The following is a 20,203-nucleotide window of genomic DNA, read 5'->3' on the forward strand; positions in this document are numbered from 1 at the left end:
GATATTAGAATAGATATCACTTAGCTTTAGACTACACATTTAGTATTTTAACTCTCTTTTATTTCAGTCATTTATTGAATCCTACTTTGTTCCTTAATTCTCCCTGGTCCCTACTGTGTTAAGTCCTAAAATAAAATAAGGAAGAAACTAGAGGTTGGTGCTAAAGTAAAGGGTCTTCAACAGGGGGGTGTAATTTTAATATTGAATATCATTTGATTCGATATTTTGGATATCTGAAAGAAGACGAGAGTTGATGTTTCTAATTAAGGTGTTTAATGGAATCAGACTTAGGATTCTTATTTTGATTATATTATTGTCAATTCCAAATCATTTCCATGAGTAAATATATAAAGACAATTAGATTGGAATATGATCAATTTCAGTTATGAATGAGAGCTGCATATAGGAGCTGGTTCCAAGTATCAGGAACGCCGGCCAAACACCAATGGCTGCAGTCCATATCTCTGTGCCCGCCATGTCCGAACACCGACGGATGCCCATCTTTTCTTAGCTGCGACAGAGTCGTTATATTGAGCAGATAAACCGGCTTCGACATGCTTCTAATCACTTTCTCCACCACTTGCTCCGCTGGATGTCGTCCCCCTGGGTAGCTTCCTCCGTGCATTGGCTTTTCCTGCCCCTCACAGTTCTTGGCACTTGGTTCACCCCAATCACTTGAACTGCTTTCCAGCATACAAACATCAATCAACAATTTAGTGGTTATTAAAAATTTATTGTTCGATTCACTCCTCGTTAAGCAATGACAGAATCAAGATTCTAACTCAAGGGGACAAAATATAATTAATCATAAAAAGTGAGAGGGAAAATATAATTAATCATAGAAAATAAGGGAGCAAAATGAAAATATACTAACTATTAATTAATAATTAGCATTTTTCATTATCTATTAGAAAATTAATAATTATTAATTAGAATTATTTAATGGAATAATTTTTATGGTAATTACTACAAACTATAAAAAAATTAACGAAATGCTCTCGATCATATTGAATCGAATTGGGCTTTAATCGACTCAATTCGTTAAGGTCTCAATTGAGCTCGAATTCGAGTTAGACAAATCTGAATCAAACATTGATCAAGTTTTGACCGAATCGAATTTGTACAACTCATAAACTACTCAACTCATTAAACACTCCTAATTCAATCAGTTTCTCTAAGTAAGAGCGAAATATAAATTTAAGTCTTACTTCATATGATCCGGGGAGACTCCTTGAAAGAAAACCCTAGATTTTGAAGGATCAACATTTGCATCAATCCATTTAGCCCATGTTTTTAACCCTTTCTCATACGCAACCAACCGGTCCATGTCAGGTTGTGTATGATTTCCATCTTGAATGAAGTCCCATCTGCAAAGCCATAACGTAAGAAATCGAAACAAGGAGATTCAGGACAAGAAAATATCGACAACGACGACAAGAGTATTTACGGTTGCTTCCTCCCAGTGTGGAGCCACCAATGCCAAGTATTGAAGATCAAATAATCAATCCCTTTCCATAGCTTGGCACCCTCGATCGAATCAAGCTTCATAACTCGCCCGATCGGCGTGCTTACAAGATCCACTAGGAACGCGTTACGGGAGAAAATCACCTTCGCATCGTACTCCTGCCGATCAAACATCCGTTACATCTACTCGAATCCGATACTAATGGTGATATTAAAACGGTAGATTGATCTTACCGGAAATGTGAAAGTGGAGAGGCCCTGAACAGTCATAGATTTGTACTGCGCCTGTGGGACAGCAGTGTGGAGCATGCAAGTCAAGGACTGCCATTGATTCAGACTCAGGGAATCCCCAACGAACATAATGCTCTTCCCTACAATTCTCCTTAACAAATCTTCACCATCGAACCTTCATTAACAAGCTTCATTAACTTCACTTTCTTAGCTACTTGGCATTACCAATTTCGTTAGGTTGAAAGTCGGTTGATGTGATAACATAACAACATATTCTATTTTGATAAAAACAAAAACTAAATTACAGTAAACTACACATTTAGTATCCAAACTATCACTTTTGTTTTGTCTTAGTCACCTAATTATATTTTTGTTTCAAAATCAAGTCTAATGTTATATTTTGATCATCCACCGTTAAAAAATTAATAGAATTTCCGACGTGATATTTTTTTTCAATGATGAGGTGACATTACTTTATGGCGACACATCAATATTACCGTTATTTTTTTTGACTCCAAGTGACCAAAATAAAATCAAAACATAACATTAGGTGTAGTTTACCCAATAAATTAATGGGAAGATGCTCCATGTGTATTGCCACGTGTGCACGTTTTTCTATTTTCCCCTCAATATCTTGTTGTTTCGTAATGTCATGCAAATGGTGGGAAAACTTGGAAGTTACATACACAATCACAACAATTAAGCAAAACAAGAAACTAAATCGTTTAAGTAATGTATTCTTTTGGAATGGAATGCGTGATTAGAATGTAAGCAAACTAACGAACGTAATTGAGGATTGGATTGGACGTGTGATTTCATTTTCATGAAAATTGATTGGAGGAAGAAAGTTATTAAAATGGGACACTCACATGGATAGCTTTTGTGTTTTCATGAAAGAGAGAGGTCCTAACAAAGATATATCAAAAATAGGTTGAGTAAAGCCCATTATGAAGTTGACATGCATGTGCCTTCAATTCTAGTGAAATTTCAGTCCACCCTTGGATTCAACTACAGAAATTAGAATATATTCATTGAAAAATAAATGTAAACAATATAAAAGTTTTTGTTTTACATATATTTAGGGTCAGTAGAATATAAGAAAATATTCAATGTAATGAATTAATGTCACGTGTCTATAATAATTTGTAAAATTGAACTTATAAATATACATTTTTTACATGAACTATTTTCGTTGATATACATTGTGAATGTGCCAAAATTTAATCTAATCATATATAAAGTGTCTAATTGAATTAACATGACTTCAATTAAAAGAAATTAGCATATTTTTTTATTAATGACAATCAATATTATTAAAAAATGATATTTTTATCTCCCATCATTTTTATAATTTAATAAAAAAAACCTAAAAACCGATACTTGAATATCAAATTGTTGTCCCTTGTTCCCATATGTAATGGGGTAAGGGGGAAGTAAGATAGTAGGCTGCCCCCAACACTAGATTGAGAGCAGCTTTCGTAGGAGACCTCCGAATTATGAAATGCCCTCCATGAGACTCGATCTCACGACCTCAAGGTTAAGAACCTTGTGCTCTACCAACTGAGCTGGATGGTCATTTCACTTGAATATCAAATCCATAACTAATAAAATTATATAAGCTCCTTATCAATCCACTTACAATTACTTTTAAACAAATATTATATATATATATATATATTTCACCCTACAATATAATCTAATTATGAAAATCGTTTAATAAATAAAAGGTCTAGAATATAGACTCTACAATCTTGTCTATTTTAATTTTAAACCTTAAATTATATACTCTAATTTCTAAATTATAAACCCCACGTACTAAAATCTTAAATTCTAAAGTTTAAATATAACAAATAATATTTAAATAGATAAAATTGTGAAATTTAAATTTTATATGTATATTCTCTTAATTTAGCATGCTTTTATCTAGAGTGTGTGCATGAAGGGTACAATTTAATTGTTTTTATCCCTATAGTGTTTCTTACAATAAATGTACCCTGAAAATCCTTTCTAAATTGTCGGCTACAACCATATTTGTGAACTCAAGATAATCATAGCCTTTGCCTATAAAGAACTCATTTGTTAATACAAACGTAAATGCCAAATAAGGGAACTTCTTCTCATTCTTTTTACAACAACCCCAATAAAAAAATAAGATATTACTTTCTTTAATAGTTTAAAATAATTATAATGTGGTGTTTGTTTATAATATTTTTAACTATAGACAACATACGCATATTTTATAGATAAAGTTTCTCGAATCTAAATTCTTTAAAAAAATAATATTCTCTTTAATTATCAAAACTATTTAATATATTTAAAAATAAGATATTATTAAAAATTGTAGAGTTATTACAAGAAGATGTAATTATTAAAGTACTGTGAGTCTTTTCATAACAAAACAAATAGCTATGTCAACCAACATTATTCTCTTGTAACTACTTCTGTCGCCTGGTTGGCAATTGGTATAGGTAATGTCCCTTTCATGCAAACCACACAAATTACAAGCACAAAGCTTTTCATGTACAATAAATTATTCACTAATACATTTTTTTACGTTTCGGAATCATTTGAGTTTTAATTCGATTAACATTATTGATATTATTATAATGTGCAAAAGAATATAGATGTTGGATTAAAATTCATTATTATAGACATATTGCTATCATAAAGTATGACACAAAATTAAATGAAGATATTAAAGTGTCATGGAATTAAATATAACTATCCTAAATTGTATTTATAATTTGATAATAGATATAATTATAAATTTTTAAAAAAAACTGATCTGATATCTGGTCTATATAAAAATAATAATGATTCCCAAAAAAATATGTCAATTTATATTATTCTTATCTTAAAAAGAGAGTTTTTATTAAAAGAAAAAAAAATATATTTTCTTAAAAAATTACAACCGACTAAAGAATTTTAACTCATTAGTTAATTCAGATACGTTTGTTATTTTTTTTTCGTCAGGAGAAATCAAGATTAAAGAATAGGAAGAGACTTACGGAGGCAAGTTGCAGGAAGTGGGCTGCCATCGATATTTGAGATAGTGATGATCAGGTCGACCATTCCTCAGGCAATCAAACTGCTTCTCGATGAAGGGGCAATTGGGCGTTTGATAAAGAGGATAGGATTCATCATAAACCCAACTTCCATTGAAAATATCACACTCCTCGCTTCTCCTCACCCTCTCTTCATCTCCATGTGAAAGAGAGAGCAGTGCCAGTATTGTTGCAGCAATGGCCAAACGATCCATCAAATTCAAATATCCTAACAGAAAGAGAGAGGGAGCAATGGGTCGGTGAAATTGAATGAAGTTGGAAGGCTAATATATACAAATTAGAGGAGGAATTTCATGGATGATTCCAAACTTAAGTAAGTAATAGTAATTAATAGACTGGATTCTTTTATTCCCTTTTAAGTAAATAATTTAAGACGAATGAGTTGTAGTAGTATAAACAGGCTAACTGATTTTGTTTTCTTTTAGTAGCGTTTACTCTATGGAACGTTACAGTTTTACACTATGGAATATAAAATTATAAAATTTATATCGTATTTGATTCGTCTTACTTACAGTTTTAAGGTATAATTTTAAATTATCATGTAGAACTATAATGTTTGATTTTTAAATATTATAAACAGATTTTTTTTTGTTTTATTTACAGTTCCAAGGTATAATCTTAAATTATGATGTAAGATTATAGTATTTGATTTGTAAACATTAGGAATAGGTATTTCACATTTTAAATAGTATAAAAGGGGTGTTATTCATATATATATATATATAACTCTTTAAATTATTTTAAACATGGATAATATAAAAGAATTGTTCTAGGCACGAACCAAGCGACTTAGGTGGTAAAGAAATTGTTGTTGTTCTTTGAGATCTTAAATTTGAACACCATAAATGTCAGAATGAATGATTGAGAGTTATCTTTGAACAAATATTGCCTTATACTTATCTCATATTAATAAAAAATTTGTTTCACAAACAAAACTATATTTATATCATATATATTTAAATTATCTTAAATTCTAACCTCTAAATTATAAATCAAAAAACTTATGATATCCTAACAAATTTAACAAAAATATTGGTGTGAAAGTTAACAAATATAAATATAATTACACATTTGGTATTCAATATTTATATATTTTATCAATTTGATCATGATTTTATTTTAGTTCCATAAATTCAATCCTCTAATCATACAATGACATGTGTCACCTTCTTATAAGAGGTTTTTTTTTTCTTATTTTAATTTGTTTAATTTAAAAAGCTTTTAATCAGATGACGACACGTGTAATCATATGATTAAAGGATTAAATTTATTAAATTAAATTAAAATTAAGATTAAATTAATAAAAATATATTAGTATTGAAAATAAAATGTATATTTATGCCAGTTTTGTTAACTATCACATCAAAGTTTTCGTTGAATGTCGACAGATGACTTAATTTAGATAAAAGAAAAAACAATGACCATAATAAAAAGAGACAATTGTTGAGTTGTCATAGATATACATAGGTTTAATTTTGCTTCTAGTTATTGTACTATTCGGACTTTAAGAATTTAATCCTTCATTCATTGGATTTGAAATTAAAATGCAATCAATAACATTGTTAATAGATTTTCTTTTATAATATAACATTGTTAATAGATTTTTGTTTAATTTGAATAGGTAACGTTTTAATAACTAAAGGTCATATTTTAAAATCAAAATTCAATTCGTACGGCATATTTAAAGTTAAGAGAAATCAATTAACAATGCTATCAATGCGACTTTGATTTTTAGATTAGACAAGTAAAAAAAATCAAATTCCTAAAATTATTTATTGGAATGGCAATCCAATGTGGACCTCTTGTCTCTAGTTATGGTATTTATTCAATGCAGAAACCTTAAGTTCAGCTCTTTATATTGTCCTCACAAAGAGGCCCAAAAATCTTTAAATATCTCTTCCCATTACCAGGCTGAAGGACAATGATTTGACTTGTTCATCAGCAATTCTATCCAGATTTTGATACTTGATGAATCGCATTTGCCAGATACTCGACATTTCCCGTCGTAACACCCGCCATACTGTATTTTGTTTCCAGCAGCAGCAAAAGTTCAGTTTTTTATTCAAGATTAGTCCAGACAGAAAAATAAGATTACTTTTCAAACATATCTCTACCTGATTCGACCATTGCGCGTCATATAGATGTGAAATTCATTTGTCAAGCGATCCACCTGTTCCGGTGTCAATCCACTATAGCAGAACATCCCTATCTGCTTGAAATTACGAGTGTTAACAACCTCGATACCATCTCACTTGACTAAAGAAGTCAGCTTGTACCAAGTGGATAGAAATTTGACGAACTTAACACACCTGATTAGTGATGTGCTGCCATGATAAAGGAGAACCTAGCTTTTCAAGGTTCCCTCGTAAAGCAGTTCGCATTCCAATTATGCGATCAGCCATGATCTGCAAATCATTTGATGTTTAATCTATTTCAGATTATCATAAAAAGAAGATTGCACAGATTCAACTATGCTCCCTTTAGGGTTGGCATTGCAAGGGCATAATCTATAGGAAATTCACTAATCTTTGTCAACAAGTAAAAGCTTAAAAGAGGGTTCAGTTTCTTAAGGGGCACTCCTAAGTAAGTCCCAAAGGGCTTAATTTCAAAATCCATGCCTCCATGGGTTTTCTATCATCAGTCCCAGACCCGAAACATGCAATTAGCTTACATACAAAAGTTACAAAAAGAAACCAAGCAATTACCTTAACTTCCTTCAGCCATAGTTTCTTCAAGTCTGGATCACCAAGAATTATTGAAACTATGAGAGCACCATGAACAGGTGGGTTGCTGTACATGGGTCTTGCAAGCTGCTGCAGTTGACTTTTTACAGCTACTGCTTGTTTTTCATCTTCGCAAAGCACACTGCAGTTGTTATTTCAGAATTGATATCGGGAAGTAATACCTTGAAAGGAAAAATGTTGTGCATTCGTCGACAGAGACAATTACCTGAGGCATCCTACTCTCTGGCCATAGAGTCCCATATTTTTTGCATATGATTGTGCAATTCCTATATGATGGCCATCCTCAAGAAATATTCTGATGGACTTCGCATCTCTCTCTGGGTCACCGCTAGCAAAACCTTGATATGCCATGTCGAAAAAGGGAAAATGACCTTTCACCTAATAACAATGAATATAATGTTTCAACAAGGAAAAGGCCTCGGAAATAATTGGAATGGAGAACACCGAAAAATATGAACATGAGTATACAAATCGTCTCATGGATTGACTTCAGTAAACAAAAAAGGGTGCAAATACGCATTTACCTTGATGTGGTGTGAGATTTCTCTCCACTGCTCCTCTGTAGGATCCACACCAGTGGGATTATGAGCACATGGATGAAGTAGAAAGAATGAACCATTTGGAGCATTCTGTGAAGAAAGAGGAACATAACCTTTAGAAATGATGATACACACATAGAATCAAGGGGAGTCCAACAACTTAAAGGAACCAATAATAAGAATGGAATGTTAATTAATATGTTCAGATACAAAGAATGATCTTTACATACCTTAATGTCATCTATCATTGCTGCAAAATCCAGACCTCTTGATTCTGGGTGATAATAATGGTATGTTTTCTGAGGGACGTGGGCGTCTCTCCAAATGTTGTGGTGGCTGTTGATATCTCATATTACAAGCAACATAAGTAATAAATTAAAAATGAACTTATACGGGTCCTAAAAATGAATCAAGACATAGGGAAATTAGTGTCTATGGCAACATAACAGGAAGACTCACTTTGACCAAGTAGGGACTGGTATATAGATTTGGGAGTTGGGACAAAAACGCTTTTGAAAGTCCGCAAAAAGTCGGCATGCACCAGTCCCGGACAGAGCTTGCACTGCGGCTATCCTTCTGTCTTTTATCAACTCAGAATTCTCACCATAGGCCAACTTCAGTGTTTCTTCCACCATCTTCACACTTCCTCCCATAGGAAGATATTCCCTGATAGAAAGAAAACATGCAGAGAACATTCCTTTTAATTCCATAGAAATAGAAAAAGAATATGAAAGTGATTAAATATATAGGTTCGAGCATTTCATATGATTGTTGAAGAGGATTAAATATCCGTGGGGTCCAATAAAATCCTACTAGAAGATGGTGAAGAATAAGAAAAGGAAGTAGGGCAAGTATTGTCCAACGAATAGATGTGCTATATGCACCATTCTCTCATAGGAATGGGATATGAATGGACTGTGTGCACAAGAAAAGGAATAATACGATAAAATTATGGCCTAGGTTGTTGAGAAAAATAGCACATACATTCTACATATCACCAAACGAGAAGTTGGTCCAATAAGTTGCTCAAGGGTGGAAATAATATACAGAGTCAAAAGCACAGTCAGACTGAAAAATATTCTCCTATACCTATATACCATCTTCAAAATAAAAATAAAAAAGTCCTACATTTCTAGTCATTAAGGCTTGTTCCTAGGACAACGAGAGACAGACAACAAAAGCAACAATTACCCGAATGGGACAAGGGCATTTGATCAATACATGCCTAGTGCACCAGTAGGCATAGAAAAGACCATCATGGTTAAAGTCTTCTTTAACTTATTTATTGATTTTCAAATTACTTGTACCTTTACTAGTAAGAAAGGGGTGTTGGAAAATAACCGAGTAACGAGTAATTTCCTTATAACCATATTAGTGAGAATGCGAAATAAAAACGAAAAAATAATACCCGAAATTGATAACGGAGTTCAGCCAATTTTGCTTACATCTCTGGACTGCTGCAAATCTTTTACTAAGAGAAAATTTATAGGTATTTACAAAACACTCACTACTCACAAGAAAGCTCTCTAGTAATGGGAGAAAGAAATGATTTGAGATTTTTGGATCGTTTTAAAGCTAAATGAGCTAGGGTATTTATAGTTGAAGCTTAAGGACTTAATCTTATAAATATCCTAAAGTCTAGGGATTAATTGTGATTATTCCATTATTATTTTTCAACAAACATCTACCAAACTTTGAAAAACTATTTTTCAAAGAAATATTTACCAAACTTTGAAAACCATTTTCAAAAAAACATTTACCAAACTTTGAAAATCATTTTCTCAAAGTTAGTTGCCAAACTTTGAAAATTAACAATACTTTCAACAATCTCCCACTTGAAGACTGATTTTAATCTGTCTTCACACCTCGATCAATGCAACAACATTTCTGGTCCTGTTATTCTAGCATGCCAACTGAAGTTGAACACAACTTCAGTTTGTCAGTGGTCATAGTCTTTGTCAACATGTCTGCCAGATTTTGAGCTCCACTAATCTTTTCAAACTTCAAAATCCCATCTTCCAGAAGAGATCGGATAAAATGATATCTCAATTGTATGTGCTTTGTCCTAGAATGAAAAGACAGATTCTTTGCTAGATGAATATCACTTTGACTTTCGCAATACAAGACATTGTTTTCTTGTTTCTTGCCTAACCCTTCCAAGAAACTTTGGAGCCAAACCATCTACTTATTGGCTTCCATAATAGCGAATATTCTGCTTCAGTTGTGGAGAGAGCAACTATCTTCTGTAGTTGAGAAACCCAACTCACTGCAGTACCTCCTAGAGTATAGACATACCCTGAAGTGCTCCTTCTGATATCAACATTTCCAGCTAAGTCAGCATCTACATAGCCTATCAGTATTGTATCTCCACCTTTGAAACAAAGTGCTTTGTTTGTAGTACCCCGCAGATATCTGAGGATCCATTTGACAGCTTCCCAGTGTACTTTGCCCGGATTATTCATGTACCTGCTAACAGCTCCCACTGCTTGAGCAATATCTGGTATGGTACAAACCATGGCATACATCAGACTTCCAATTGCTAAGGCATATGGCACCTTCACCATGTGTGCACGTTCTTCCTCCATCTTTGGTGATTGTTCTTTGGAGAGTCTAACACCTAAAGGTGTACTTATTGGTTTAGCATCTTGCATGTTGAACAAGGAGAGTACTTTGTTGATGTACTCAGCCTGTGATAACATCAAAGTCCCCGACTTTGTGTCTCTCTTGATTCTCATCCCAAGAATCTGCTTTGCAGCGCCCAGATCCTTCATAGCAAACTGCTTCGACAATTTTTGCTTCAAGTTTATAATCTCTTGCATGTCTGAGCCTACAAAGAACATGTCATCAACATACAACATACAACAATAAAATAATGAAACTGTTGTCGAACCTCTTGATGTAGCAACAATGATCTGCTTGGCATCTGGTAAAACCATTGCTACTCATGAAGTTATCGAACTTCTTATACCAATGTCTAGGAGCTTGTTTTAAACCATACAAGCTCTTCTTCAACCTGCATACCAGGTTTTTCTTGCCTGCCTCTATGAAGCCTTCTAGCTGCCTCATATAGATTTCTTCCTCCAAATCGCCATGAAGGAAAGCTGTCTTTACATCTAACTGCTCAAGATGTAAATTCTCTGCAGCTACAATTTTTAACACCAGTCTGATTGAAAGCAATTTTACGACTGGAGAGAAAATTTCATTGTAGTCAATACCTTCTTTTTGCTGAAAGCCTCTGACAACCAATCTTGCTTTGTAGCGTTTGCTCCCATCGTGCTCTTCTTTGATCTTGTAAATCCACTTGTTATGGAGCGCTTTCTTGTCTGATGGTAATTCAGCTTCGATATTTGAGCTACTTGATTCTATGGTTGACCTGTCTTTGTACATCACATTCTCATTGAAAATGATATCTCTGCTTCTGATGATCTTCCGATTTTCGTAGTCCAAAATCGGTAACCGAACTCATCACCACCATAACCAACAAAACACATTTGTTGGACTTAGCATCAAGTTTACTTCGTTCAGCAGAATCTATGTGTACATAAGAAATACAACCAAACACTCTTAAGTGTAAAAGGTTTATTTATTTCTTGCTCCAAACTTCCTCTGATATTTCACCATCCAAGGGAACTGAGGGCCCACGGTTGATTAGGTAAGCTGCAGTGTTGATAGCTTCAGCCCATAGAAATTTGGGCAATCCGGCATGTATCCTCATTCTTCTGGCACGTTCATTCAGAGTTCTGTTCATGCGCTCTGCTACGCCATTCTGTTGCAGTGTCATGAGAACTGTTGTCTCCATCTTGATCCCATTGTTTGCGCAGAAATCTCTGAATCTTCTATTTTTGTACTCTCCTCCATTGTCAGACCTCAACCGCTTGACTTTCAAACCAATCTCATTTTCCACCATGGCCTTCCATTTTCTGAAGGTATCAAAGACTTCTGATTTCTTCTTCAGAAAATAAACACACACCTTCCTTGTAGAATCATCGATGAAGGTGACATAATATAATGAGCCTGCAAGAGATGGAACTGAAGATGATCCCCATACGTCAGTATGAACCAACTCTAACTTTTTTGCCTTGGGTGTCTTGCCAATCTTTACAAAACTTTCTTTTGTTTGCCAAAGATGCAATCCTCGCATAGTCCGACATCTACACTCTTTAGATCTGGCAGATTCCCTTTTGACAAAAGTGTCTTCATCCCTTTCTCGCTCATATGGCCAAGCTTTTGGTGCCATAAGTTTGATTTTCCATCAGCATCTGCTACTGCAATGATATTCTCTAAATTTGAGGTTATATAGAGAGTATCAGTCTTCTTACCACGAGCAATGACGGTGGTCCTTTGGTAATCTTCCATTCACAGCCTGAAAAGATTATGTTATATCCTTCTCCATCAAGTTGTCCTACAGAAATCAAATTTCTTTTGAGGCCATGAATATGTCTTACTCCTTTCAGCGTCCAGGTGGTCTGATTTGGCAACTTTAATCGAATGTCTCCTTTTTCGACGATCTTCAAGGTTTCATCATCAACTAGATGAACCTTCCCAAAATCATTACTGACATAGTTCTTCATGATTTCTCGGCATGGGGTGGAGCGGAAAGATGCTCCTGAATCCAAGATCCATGATTCAATCGGACTGTTGACGCTTAGAATCATGGCATCACCTGTATCCTCTGTCACGTTGGCAGATTCCTGTGCGCGATATTTTTCTTCGGTGCTCGGCAATCTTTTTTAAAGTGACACTTCTTGTCGCAGTTATAACAGGTAAAATCTTTCTTTCCCGTTCTTGATTTTCCCGTTCTGGATTTGGATCTGCCACGATTTGAATTTCTTTCTGAAGTTCTCCCTCTGGACTCCGTGTGCAAGGCTGAGGAGGTTGATACTTCACCCGATTCTCTCCATCGAATTTCTTCACTCAATACCAGATCCCGAACATCGTCGAATTTTAATTTTTTGTTTCCCAACGAGCTGCTGACTGCTGTAACAGTAGCATTCCAACTGCCTGGTAAAGATGATAAGAGAATTAAAGCTCGAACTTCATCATCGAATTCAATTTCCACGGAACTCAACTGGGTTGTGATTGTGTTGAGTTCATTTAGGTGTTGAGCCACCGATGCCCCTTCCGCCATCCGCAAATTGAACAATCGCCTCATCAAATAAACTTTGTTTTGGTCGATGGCTTCTGATACATATTGGAGAGAGCCGCTATAAGACCCGCTGTGATATTTTCCTTTGCTATGTTGAAAGCAAAATTGCGGGATAACATCAGTCGGATAACTCCGAGGTCTTGTCAGTCGAGAAGAGCCAGTCTTCATCTTCAGGCCCTCTGGTTGCTTTCCTGAGAGAGGTTGATATAATTTTTCTGGTACAGAAAATTTTCAATCTGCATCTTCCAAAAGTCAAAGTCCGCACCATCGAACTTTTCAATTTTCACCTTCCCTTCGTCTGCAGCCATCGCTCCCACTCGAATCTGACTTCTTTGGATCGTTCTGATAATTTTCGCGAACCGCCATGTATTAGAACACCTCCGTCGACAAATTCGTATCGCCGACAAAATTTCACTATTCACGAAATTTACTATTCACGTGAATAGTAATGATAGTAACCTCGCAAAAATTAACAAAATTCACAACCAAAAGCTCTAATTACTAGTTGTTGGGAAATAACCGAGTAACGAGTAATTTCCCTATAACCATATTAGTGAGAATGTGAAATAAAAACGGAAAAATAATACCCAAAATTGATAACGGAGTTCAGCCAATTTTACTTACGTCTCCGGACTGCTGCAGATCTTTTACTAAGAGAAAATTTATAGGTGTTTACAAAATACTCACTACTCACAAGAAAGCTCTCTAGTAATGAGAGAAAAAAATGATTTGAGATTTTTGGAACGTTTTGAAGCTAAATGAGCTAGGGTATTTATAGTTGAAGCTTAAGGACTTAATCTTGTAAATACCCTAAAGTCTAGGGATTAATTGTGATTATCCCATTATCATTTTTCAACAAACATCTACCAAACTTTGAAAAACTATTTTTCAAAGAAACATTTACCAAACTTTGAAAACCATTTAAAAAAAACATTTACCAAACTTTGAAAATCATTTTTTCAAAGTTGGTTGCCAAACTTTGAACTTTAACAATACTTTCAACAAGGGGTAATATCACTCTCTACTTTTCTATATTTGAGTACTCAACAACAAATATAACATCATAAGAAAATCAAGCATGTTAGCCAAATTTTTTTTTGAATGTTTTGTATGTTAAAATGTACCACACTTTAAAGGTAATTATCATAATTATATATCTTAAGCTTATTACACAGACACACAAAGATGGGATACAAAAACAGTCACATATATACATCACTCAGGTGAGTGCTTTTTTAGTGCTCTGCACTCAAACAACAGTTGCCTACAGATCATAAACGCACCAGTAGCAATGACATAGCAAAGTTAAACTCACAAAATTTTGTAATACTATCAACAAAGCTTTGGCACCTCAATAACAACCTTTAGTATTTAAAATGGCTTACATGTTCAAATTCCCAGCAACCCTTCGTTCGGCTTCTCTAACACATTCCAAAACAACTGGCTTCCCATTATCATCACGGTATGCACCCTGAAAACAAGTCTCGAACAAACAACTCAATTGCTTTTGCATTTTCAACAACAAAAAGAAATTTGGGTCAACAGGTTCTAATGGTCCGTACCTTGTTCAAGCTTTAAATTACTATTGAATTATGTTTAGTCTAGTTCTAATTTAAATTTATACAAAAAGTGAGATTTTTTTACTTTTAATTAGATAACCATGATTTAAGTCTATTACCTTTAAATTTTCAAGTTTCCGCAAAATGTAAAATCAAGAAAATACAGAATAACAAAACGTAAATAGCGAACGATTCTTTTCTGTTCGGTAGCTGAGAAACTTACCAAAAATAAAAACAATAAATCCAAACAAAAGATATTAAGGTAATTAGGACTGAGCAAAGCTCAACTTTAACTTGAAAAACCGATCCTTTTAAATTAGAATTAAATAATATCATAATATTATAAATAATTATAATTAAATTAAATTAAAAACTCATCAGACTCAAATTTTATAATCTCTATTCGATTAAAAAATTCAGATCAAATTTGAGTTATAAATAAAATTCCTAATAACTCAAAATTTTGTATTAAACTCCACTCAATCAAAGGTTAACCTGAATAATTAGCTCGGAATGTAGAACAGATTTTTTAAGAACGCAAAAAGGAAAAAAACAAGCGGTCGTAAGTAATTCAAAAGGAGAACAGTCAAAAACAAAACTGTACGAGCAAATAAAGAAGGAAAGAAAAGAAACGTACGACTCCAACATTGACTTTATCGGGATTGGGATCGGCCATAAAAGCTTCCGTGACACCAAGAATTGGATCCTTGGGAGCGGGCTGCACGCTACGCCACCACGACGACATGTATCGAGCTCCAACGACGGCCGACCGATCAATCATCCGCCCAGACAAGCCTCTTGAGATCGCCATTTCGCTACCAACAAAGAAGCTCGTCTCGGTTTTATCAAATAGATGAGAAATGAAAATGAAATAAGATATTATGGGAAGTTTATTGTTATATATGGTAAAGAGTAGGGGTATATATGTCTATGTGAAAAAGAATAGAATCCAATCCAGTTGAGCAATTTGCCGTAACAACCTTGAAATGCGTGAGAATTCTCCAATCAGAGTTTACCTCTTTGCTTTTTTGACTTTGATTTTACATGTAGTTTTGCACTAAGACAGTTTAATATACAGTAAACAAAAATTGATACCATAAATATTATTTTTTTAATATTTTTAAAAAGTACTATATAAAATATTTTTTTACCAAAAATATTAATTTCGTATCCTAATTCGTGATAAAAAATAATATTTTAAGTATTGTCTAATATTAAAATTTTTAATAAAAAAATAATATTTTAAATAACGATTTATCAAAAATATTAAAATAATATTAATTTCAGTAGTACATTTTATTAAACGTATATTAAATTGTCGTACGATATACATTCTCTTATTTTACTACTTTACCTGGAAGCTAGTTTATTGGGTTAGTTTAGGCTTGTACAAATCATATCATTTTCTTATTTTAGGCATTTACTAATATTTTTCGTTCATTACTTTTTTTCCCTCTCAACCTTAAATTTTTGTAGCGCTTACTCTAACTTCTTTGGTTGTAGGCAAGTGTTAGTTGTCGGCACGAGTATTTTTTTCATTATTTTCTTATATTGTATCTTTATTTTTTTCGTTTATATTTTAATAATTTCGTCTTTATGACATATTTTAGTAAGTTTTTATAGTACATTTTTTTATCTTTTGATATATTTTTAGTCGTTTGATCGTTGTTTTCATTTATCTTTTTTTCTTAATATTGGATTTGACATCATCACGAATTATTAAAATTAATTGAGTTAGCTATCTCATGGAGCCAAGAAGCTCTTGCTCAGATAGTATATTGTTAGTCTATTAGGGTTTGTTACCTGGTGGTTTATCCTAACTGCATGTTGTAATAACGTATATACAGCTGGTTGTATCGAGTGTAAAAATCAATGAAGTTGTTTCCTTGGTTTTGCAAATATTCTCTTTTCCAAGATGGTATCAGTCGCCGGTGTTTCAAGAGTTCTTTTATGAATACCTTTTGTTATCTATTTGTTTGATTCGTGATAGATCACAGCTCGAGTTCAACTGCTGCTTCGTTGGAATTATCATCAAGAAACACCAAAGTCTTCAACAACAAAAAAGTGAACGTCGTTCTTGATGAAATGGACTTCCTCTTATCAAAGCAGCAAGTGTTGCTCACAGTTCAGAGCCATCGTCTTGAGTGAATGTTGATTGGGACGATGTTGCCACCTCCGGAACTGTTATTGGTGATGAAGGTGTTGTGATTCCAAACGAGGAATATTAGGAGTTCTTGGCTCAAGATAACACTTTAACCTCTTGGTTTCTGTCGACGATTAGTACTCACTTCTTCAATTTGTTGGTGTTAAAACGACCGTGGATGTGTGGAGTAAGGTGCTTCAATTTTTTGCTAATCAGTTTTCTATTGTTGTTATGAGATTACATTGTAAGCTCCAATAACTCACACGGATGAAAGAAGTGTGATGCCCTGGCTTCTTTTGAAAGTCACATTCCATCTACCGAGCATGTTGCGAGCATTCTTAAGGGTCTCTCAAAGGAATACCTGCCTTATATTGCAGTCATATATGCCATGCGAGATTTCCTTTTTGTTGGTAGTATCTGTAATATACCCATTAAATTTGAAACTTAGATTCTGGGGTTTGAGTGTCAGTCAAAGTCTCTTCCCATGAGTGCAAATCTTGCACAATGGAAGTGAACTCCGGGTTCTAACAAAAGTAATGAGAAGCAACATTATAGAACCCCTCATTAGAACTACTCGGTCGGTGGTAGATTTCATGGCAGAGGCAAAGGTCGACCTCGTGTTCAGTGCCAACTTTATCATGAAATACTAAAATGCATGCAAGCAGTCAAGGAACTCGAGACAACTTCTAGCTATTGACAAAAATCTAATCAGCAAAACTGGTAAATTCGGTGCCTACCATGAATACAGTCAAGCAAAGTTGCTATACTTACTAACACTTATTTCAGTAAGTTCATAAATAAGGAAAGAATCAAAAGTAAGGGGCACACACACAAGACAAAATAAGATGAGGAGCTTGATGAGAAGCTAAAAAAAACCGACTCAAACCCTGACACCAAAAACTCAAAATTCCAAAATGAATTAAAACCCAAACATGAAAACTAATTTTAAAAAAATATATTTAAAATATCAAATAATTCTTGCATAGAATTTCCAGACCCATTGAATGAACAATGCAAATCCATAATTTCTGAAACTAAACATAGAAGACCAATTCTTTTTCCTTCAACAGATTAGTTCCAAGCAACACAGAGGGGGAAAATACTGAGAACGACATAAATACAAGTTAAACAAGGCTCCAATTAAGCACATTCCATAATCGAAGTTTACCAGTGGGCATAAAATCGGAATACAACCTAAAACATTTTGGAATAAAAAGATAGAACGAGCAATTTAAAAAGCAACAGGAATACACAAAACAATAGATAAAAGTGAAGGAGAAAATGTACAAACCGAGGTCAGTTCCAGCTTTCAGTAAAGTTAGGGTTTGCCTACTACAATCAAAATTCCTTCTATAGAACAATAATTTAAAGAAAGAAAAACAAAATGAGTTTAATAACCTCACAGAATGCTCGATGCGAGTGGGGAGATCTTGAACAAAAAATAGAAAAGAACTCGAGAGAAGTGAAAAGCTTACCCTTTCTTAAGTTCTTCTACAGATAAATGGAGCAATGTTTCGAAAGTGCTTGAGATTTTGTTCCTCGCTATGGTCCCAAAATAATTTTAAAAAGAAAAACAAACAAGCAGAAATTTGTAATTCTGAAAAAGAAATTAGGGATTGGGGTGGAGAAAAAATTGGGGTTTTTTTATAAAACTTTACGGCGTTTTTCAAACCAAACGCCACTAACGGCTCAACATAAGCGTTCCAAACTATTGCGGCATTTATTAGAAAAACGCCAATAAAGAACGATTCTATTACAATGTTTATTTAGAAACGCCATTAAAGTATTAGGTTTTATCGGCGTTTGTCTAAAAACGTCCAATATATGTACTCTATTGCGGTGTTTGTTTATAAACGCCACTAAAGAATGATTCTTTTGCGGCGTTTGTTTAGAAACGCCACTAAAGTAGGATTTTGTTGCGGCGTTTGTTTTAAAATGCCACTAAAGTACTTATATATTGTGGCGTTTGTGAAACAAACGCCGCTAAAGTACGAGTTTTAGCAGCGTTTATGGTAAAACGCCGTCAATGTTACTATTTTGTGGCATTTTGGATATAAATGTCAGGATATGTATAAATTTAGTAGCGTTTGCTTTGAAAACGCTGCGAAAAATGCCGCTATATACTTATTTTGCTGTAGTGATTATATTTCTCCACTACGTTAGCTTTCTAGGTTTTCCCCATTTTCAGAATACCAACAAAAATATAAATGAAAAAGTTCAGTAGTGAGAGAAGGGATCAAACCGTGCAATCGTGATATAATTGTTCGCTAGTGAGAGGGAAAAAACTAGTCGCTAGGACATACAGAAGACAACGTCGGCTGCAATCGTATGAGGGTCGTTGTTGTACCAGAGAAATCCCTTTTAGGGAAGTAGCGCTGAAATGATTTTAGGGATTGGGCAGGAGAAAAGTGTAGAGCCATATTGACCCTTTTGCGGCGTTTTTTAAAAAAACGCCACTGTAGTGCATATTTTTGCGGCATTTTTATAAAAACATCACGATAAACAACATATTGCGGCGTTTATTATTAATCTATTGCGGCTTTTTTGCATAAACGCCACTATAAACAATACTATTTGTGACGTTTATTATTAATCTATTGCGGCATTTTTTGCATAAACGCCACTATAAACAATATTATTTGCGGCGTTTGTTTTATAAACGCCGCTAAATTTCTTCTCTATAGCGGCGTTTGTTAAACAAATGCCACTATAAATAACACTATCACGGCGTTTGTGTAAAAACGCCGCTAAATTACCACTCTATTGCGGCGTTTGTTAAAAAAAAACCACTATAAACGTATCTATTACGGCGTTTTTGCTATAAACGCCGCTAAATTACCACTCTATTACGGCGTTTGTTTAAAAAACACCGTTAAAATATCATTTTGTGGCGTTTGGGAATGTAAACGCCGCTATATGCTTAAACTTTGTGGCGTTTTCCCTTAAAATGCCACTAAAAACGCCGCTACAGAACACTTTTGTTGTAGTGATACTTTATGGAACATGTTAAAAATTGATAGATACATGGATGAATATGATGGGTCTCATATATAGTAAATTATTTTTAAACTCGATCGAATACGATAAAAAATCGATAACCGAATATGACTCAGATAACTCGCGTAAGAAACTGGAAGATCGATCAGAAATAATTATAAGTTCAGTGATTCATTAATAAATGAAATTGACTTTAAGATCCACAAATTTTGATAAATTTTCTTTAAATGTTAAATATCGGGATTAGTTGGATAAGAAATTATCAAAAATATCCCTATGGGGTAAAATTACGAAAATGCCCTTGTACTGTAAAAG

The 20,203-nt window shown here is 34.0% G+C and overlaps 2 protein-coding genes across 2 annotated transcripts in view; both read right to left on the reverse strand.

Moving 5' to 3' along the window:
- Window positions 1–336: 336 nt before the first annotated feature.
- Window positions 337–4,978, reverse strand: LOC120169137 (protein trichome birefringence-like 43). The gene is made up of 5 exons (XM_039177383.1): window positions 4,704–4,978; window positions 1,699–1,870; window positions 1,448–1,623; window positions 1,209–1,367; window positions 337–680 (listed from the first exon to the last, which is right to left on the reverse strand). The coding sequence occupies exons 1-5, from the start codon at window positions 4,952–4,954 to the stop codon at window positions 380–382; spliced, it is 1,059 nt and encodes a 352-aa protein (XP_039033314.1). The 5' UTR covers window positions 4,955–4,978; the 3' UTR covers window positions 337–379.
- Window positions 4,979–6,506: 1,528 nt separating this feature from the next.
- Window positions 6,507–20,203, reverse strand: part of LOC120169240 (aspartate aminotransferase, mitochondrial-like) — a 33,870-nt gene continuing 20,173 nt past the window's right edge. Inside the window, exons 3-12 of the mRNA XM_039177464.1 lie at window positions 15,386–15,578; window positions 14,575–14,660; window positions 8,503–8,709; window positions 8,274–8,379; window positions 8,029–8,133; window positions 7,710–7,882; window positions 7,466–7,625; window positions 7,070–7,165; window positions 6,875–6,969; window positions 6,507–6,780 (exon numbers count right to left, since the gene is read on the reverse strand). Of these exons, the coding sequence (XP_039033395.1) occupies window positions 6,708–6,780; window positions 6,875–6,969; window positions 7,070–7,165; window positions 7,466–7,625; window positions 7,710–7,882; window positions 8,029–8,133; window positions 8,274–8,379; window positions 8,503–8,709; window positions 14,575–14,660; window positions 15,386–15,559 (1,275 nt within the window). The 5' untranslated portion in view covers window positions 15,560–15,578 and the 3' untranslated portion in view covers window positions 6,507–6,707. The remainder of the gene's footprint in view (window positions 6,781–6,874; window positions 6,970–7,069; window positions 7,166–7,465; window positions 7,626–7,709; window positions 7,883–8,028; window positions 8,134–8,273; window positions 8,380–8,502; window positions 8,710–14,574; window positions 14,661–15,385; window positions 15,579–20,203) is intronic.

This window comes from Hibiscus syriacus, unplaced genomic scaffold, assembly GCF_006381635.1.
Source record: "Hibiscus syriacus cultivar Baekdansim isolate YM2019G1 unplaced genomic scaffold, ASM638163v2 tig00000329_pilon, whole genome shotgun sequence".
In the NCBI taxonomy this organism is placed as follows: domain Eukaryota; kingdom Viridiplantae; phylum Streptophyta; class Magnoliopsida; order Malvales; family Malvaceae; genus Hibiscus; species Hibiscus syriacus.

Coding starts and splice junctions, on each gene's coding strand:
- LOC120169137 (XM_039177383.1), bottom strand. CDS start 4,954: ATGGATCGTTTGGCCATTGCTGCAACAATACTGGCACTGCTCTCTCTT. Junction 1,871..4,703: donor ACTTCCTGCAACTTGCCTCC/GTAAGTCTCTTC, acceptor TTGTTAATGAAG/GTTCGATGGTGAAGATTTGT. Junction 681..1,208: donor GTCTCCCCGGATCATATGAA/GTAAGACTTAAA, acceptor GCTGGAAAGCAG/TTCAAGTGATTGGGGTGAAC.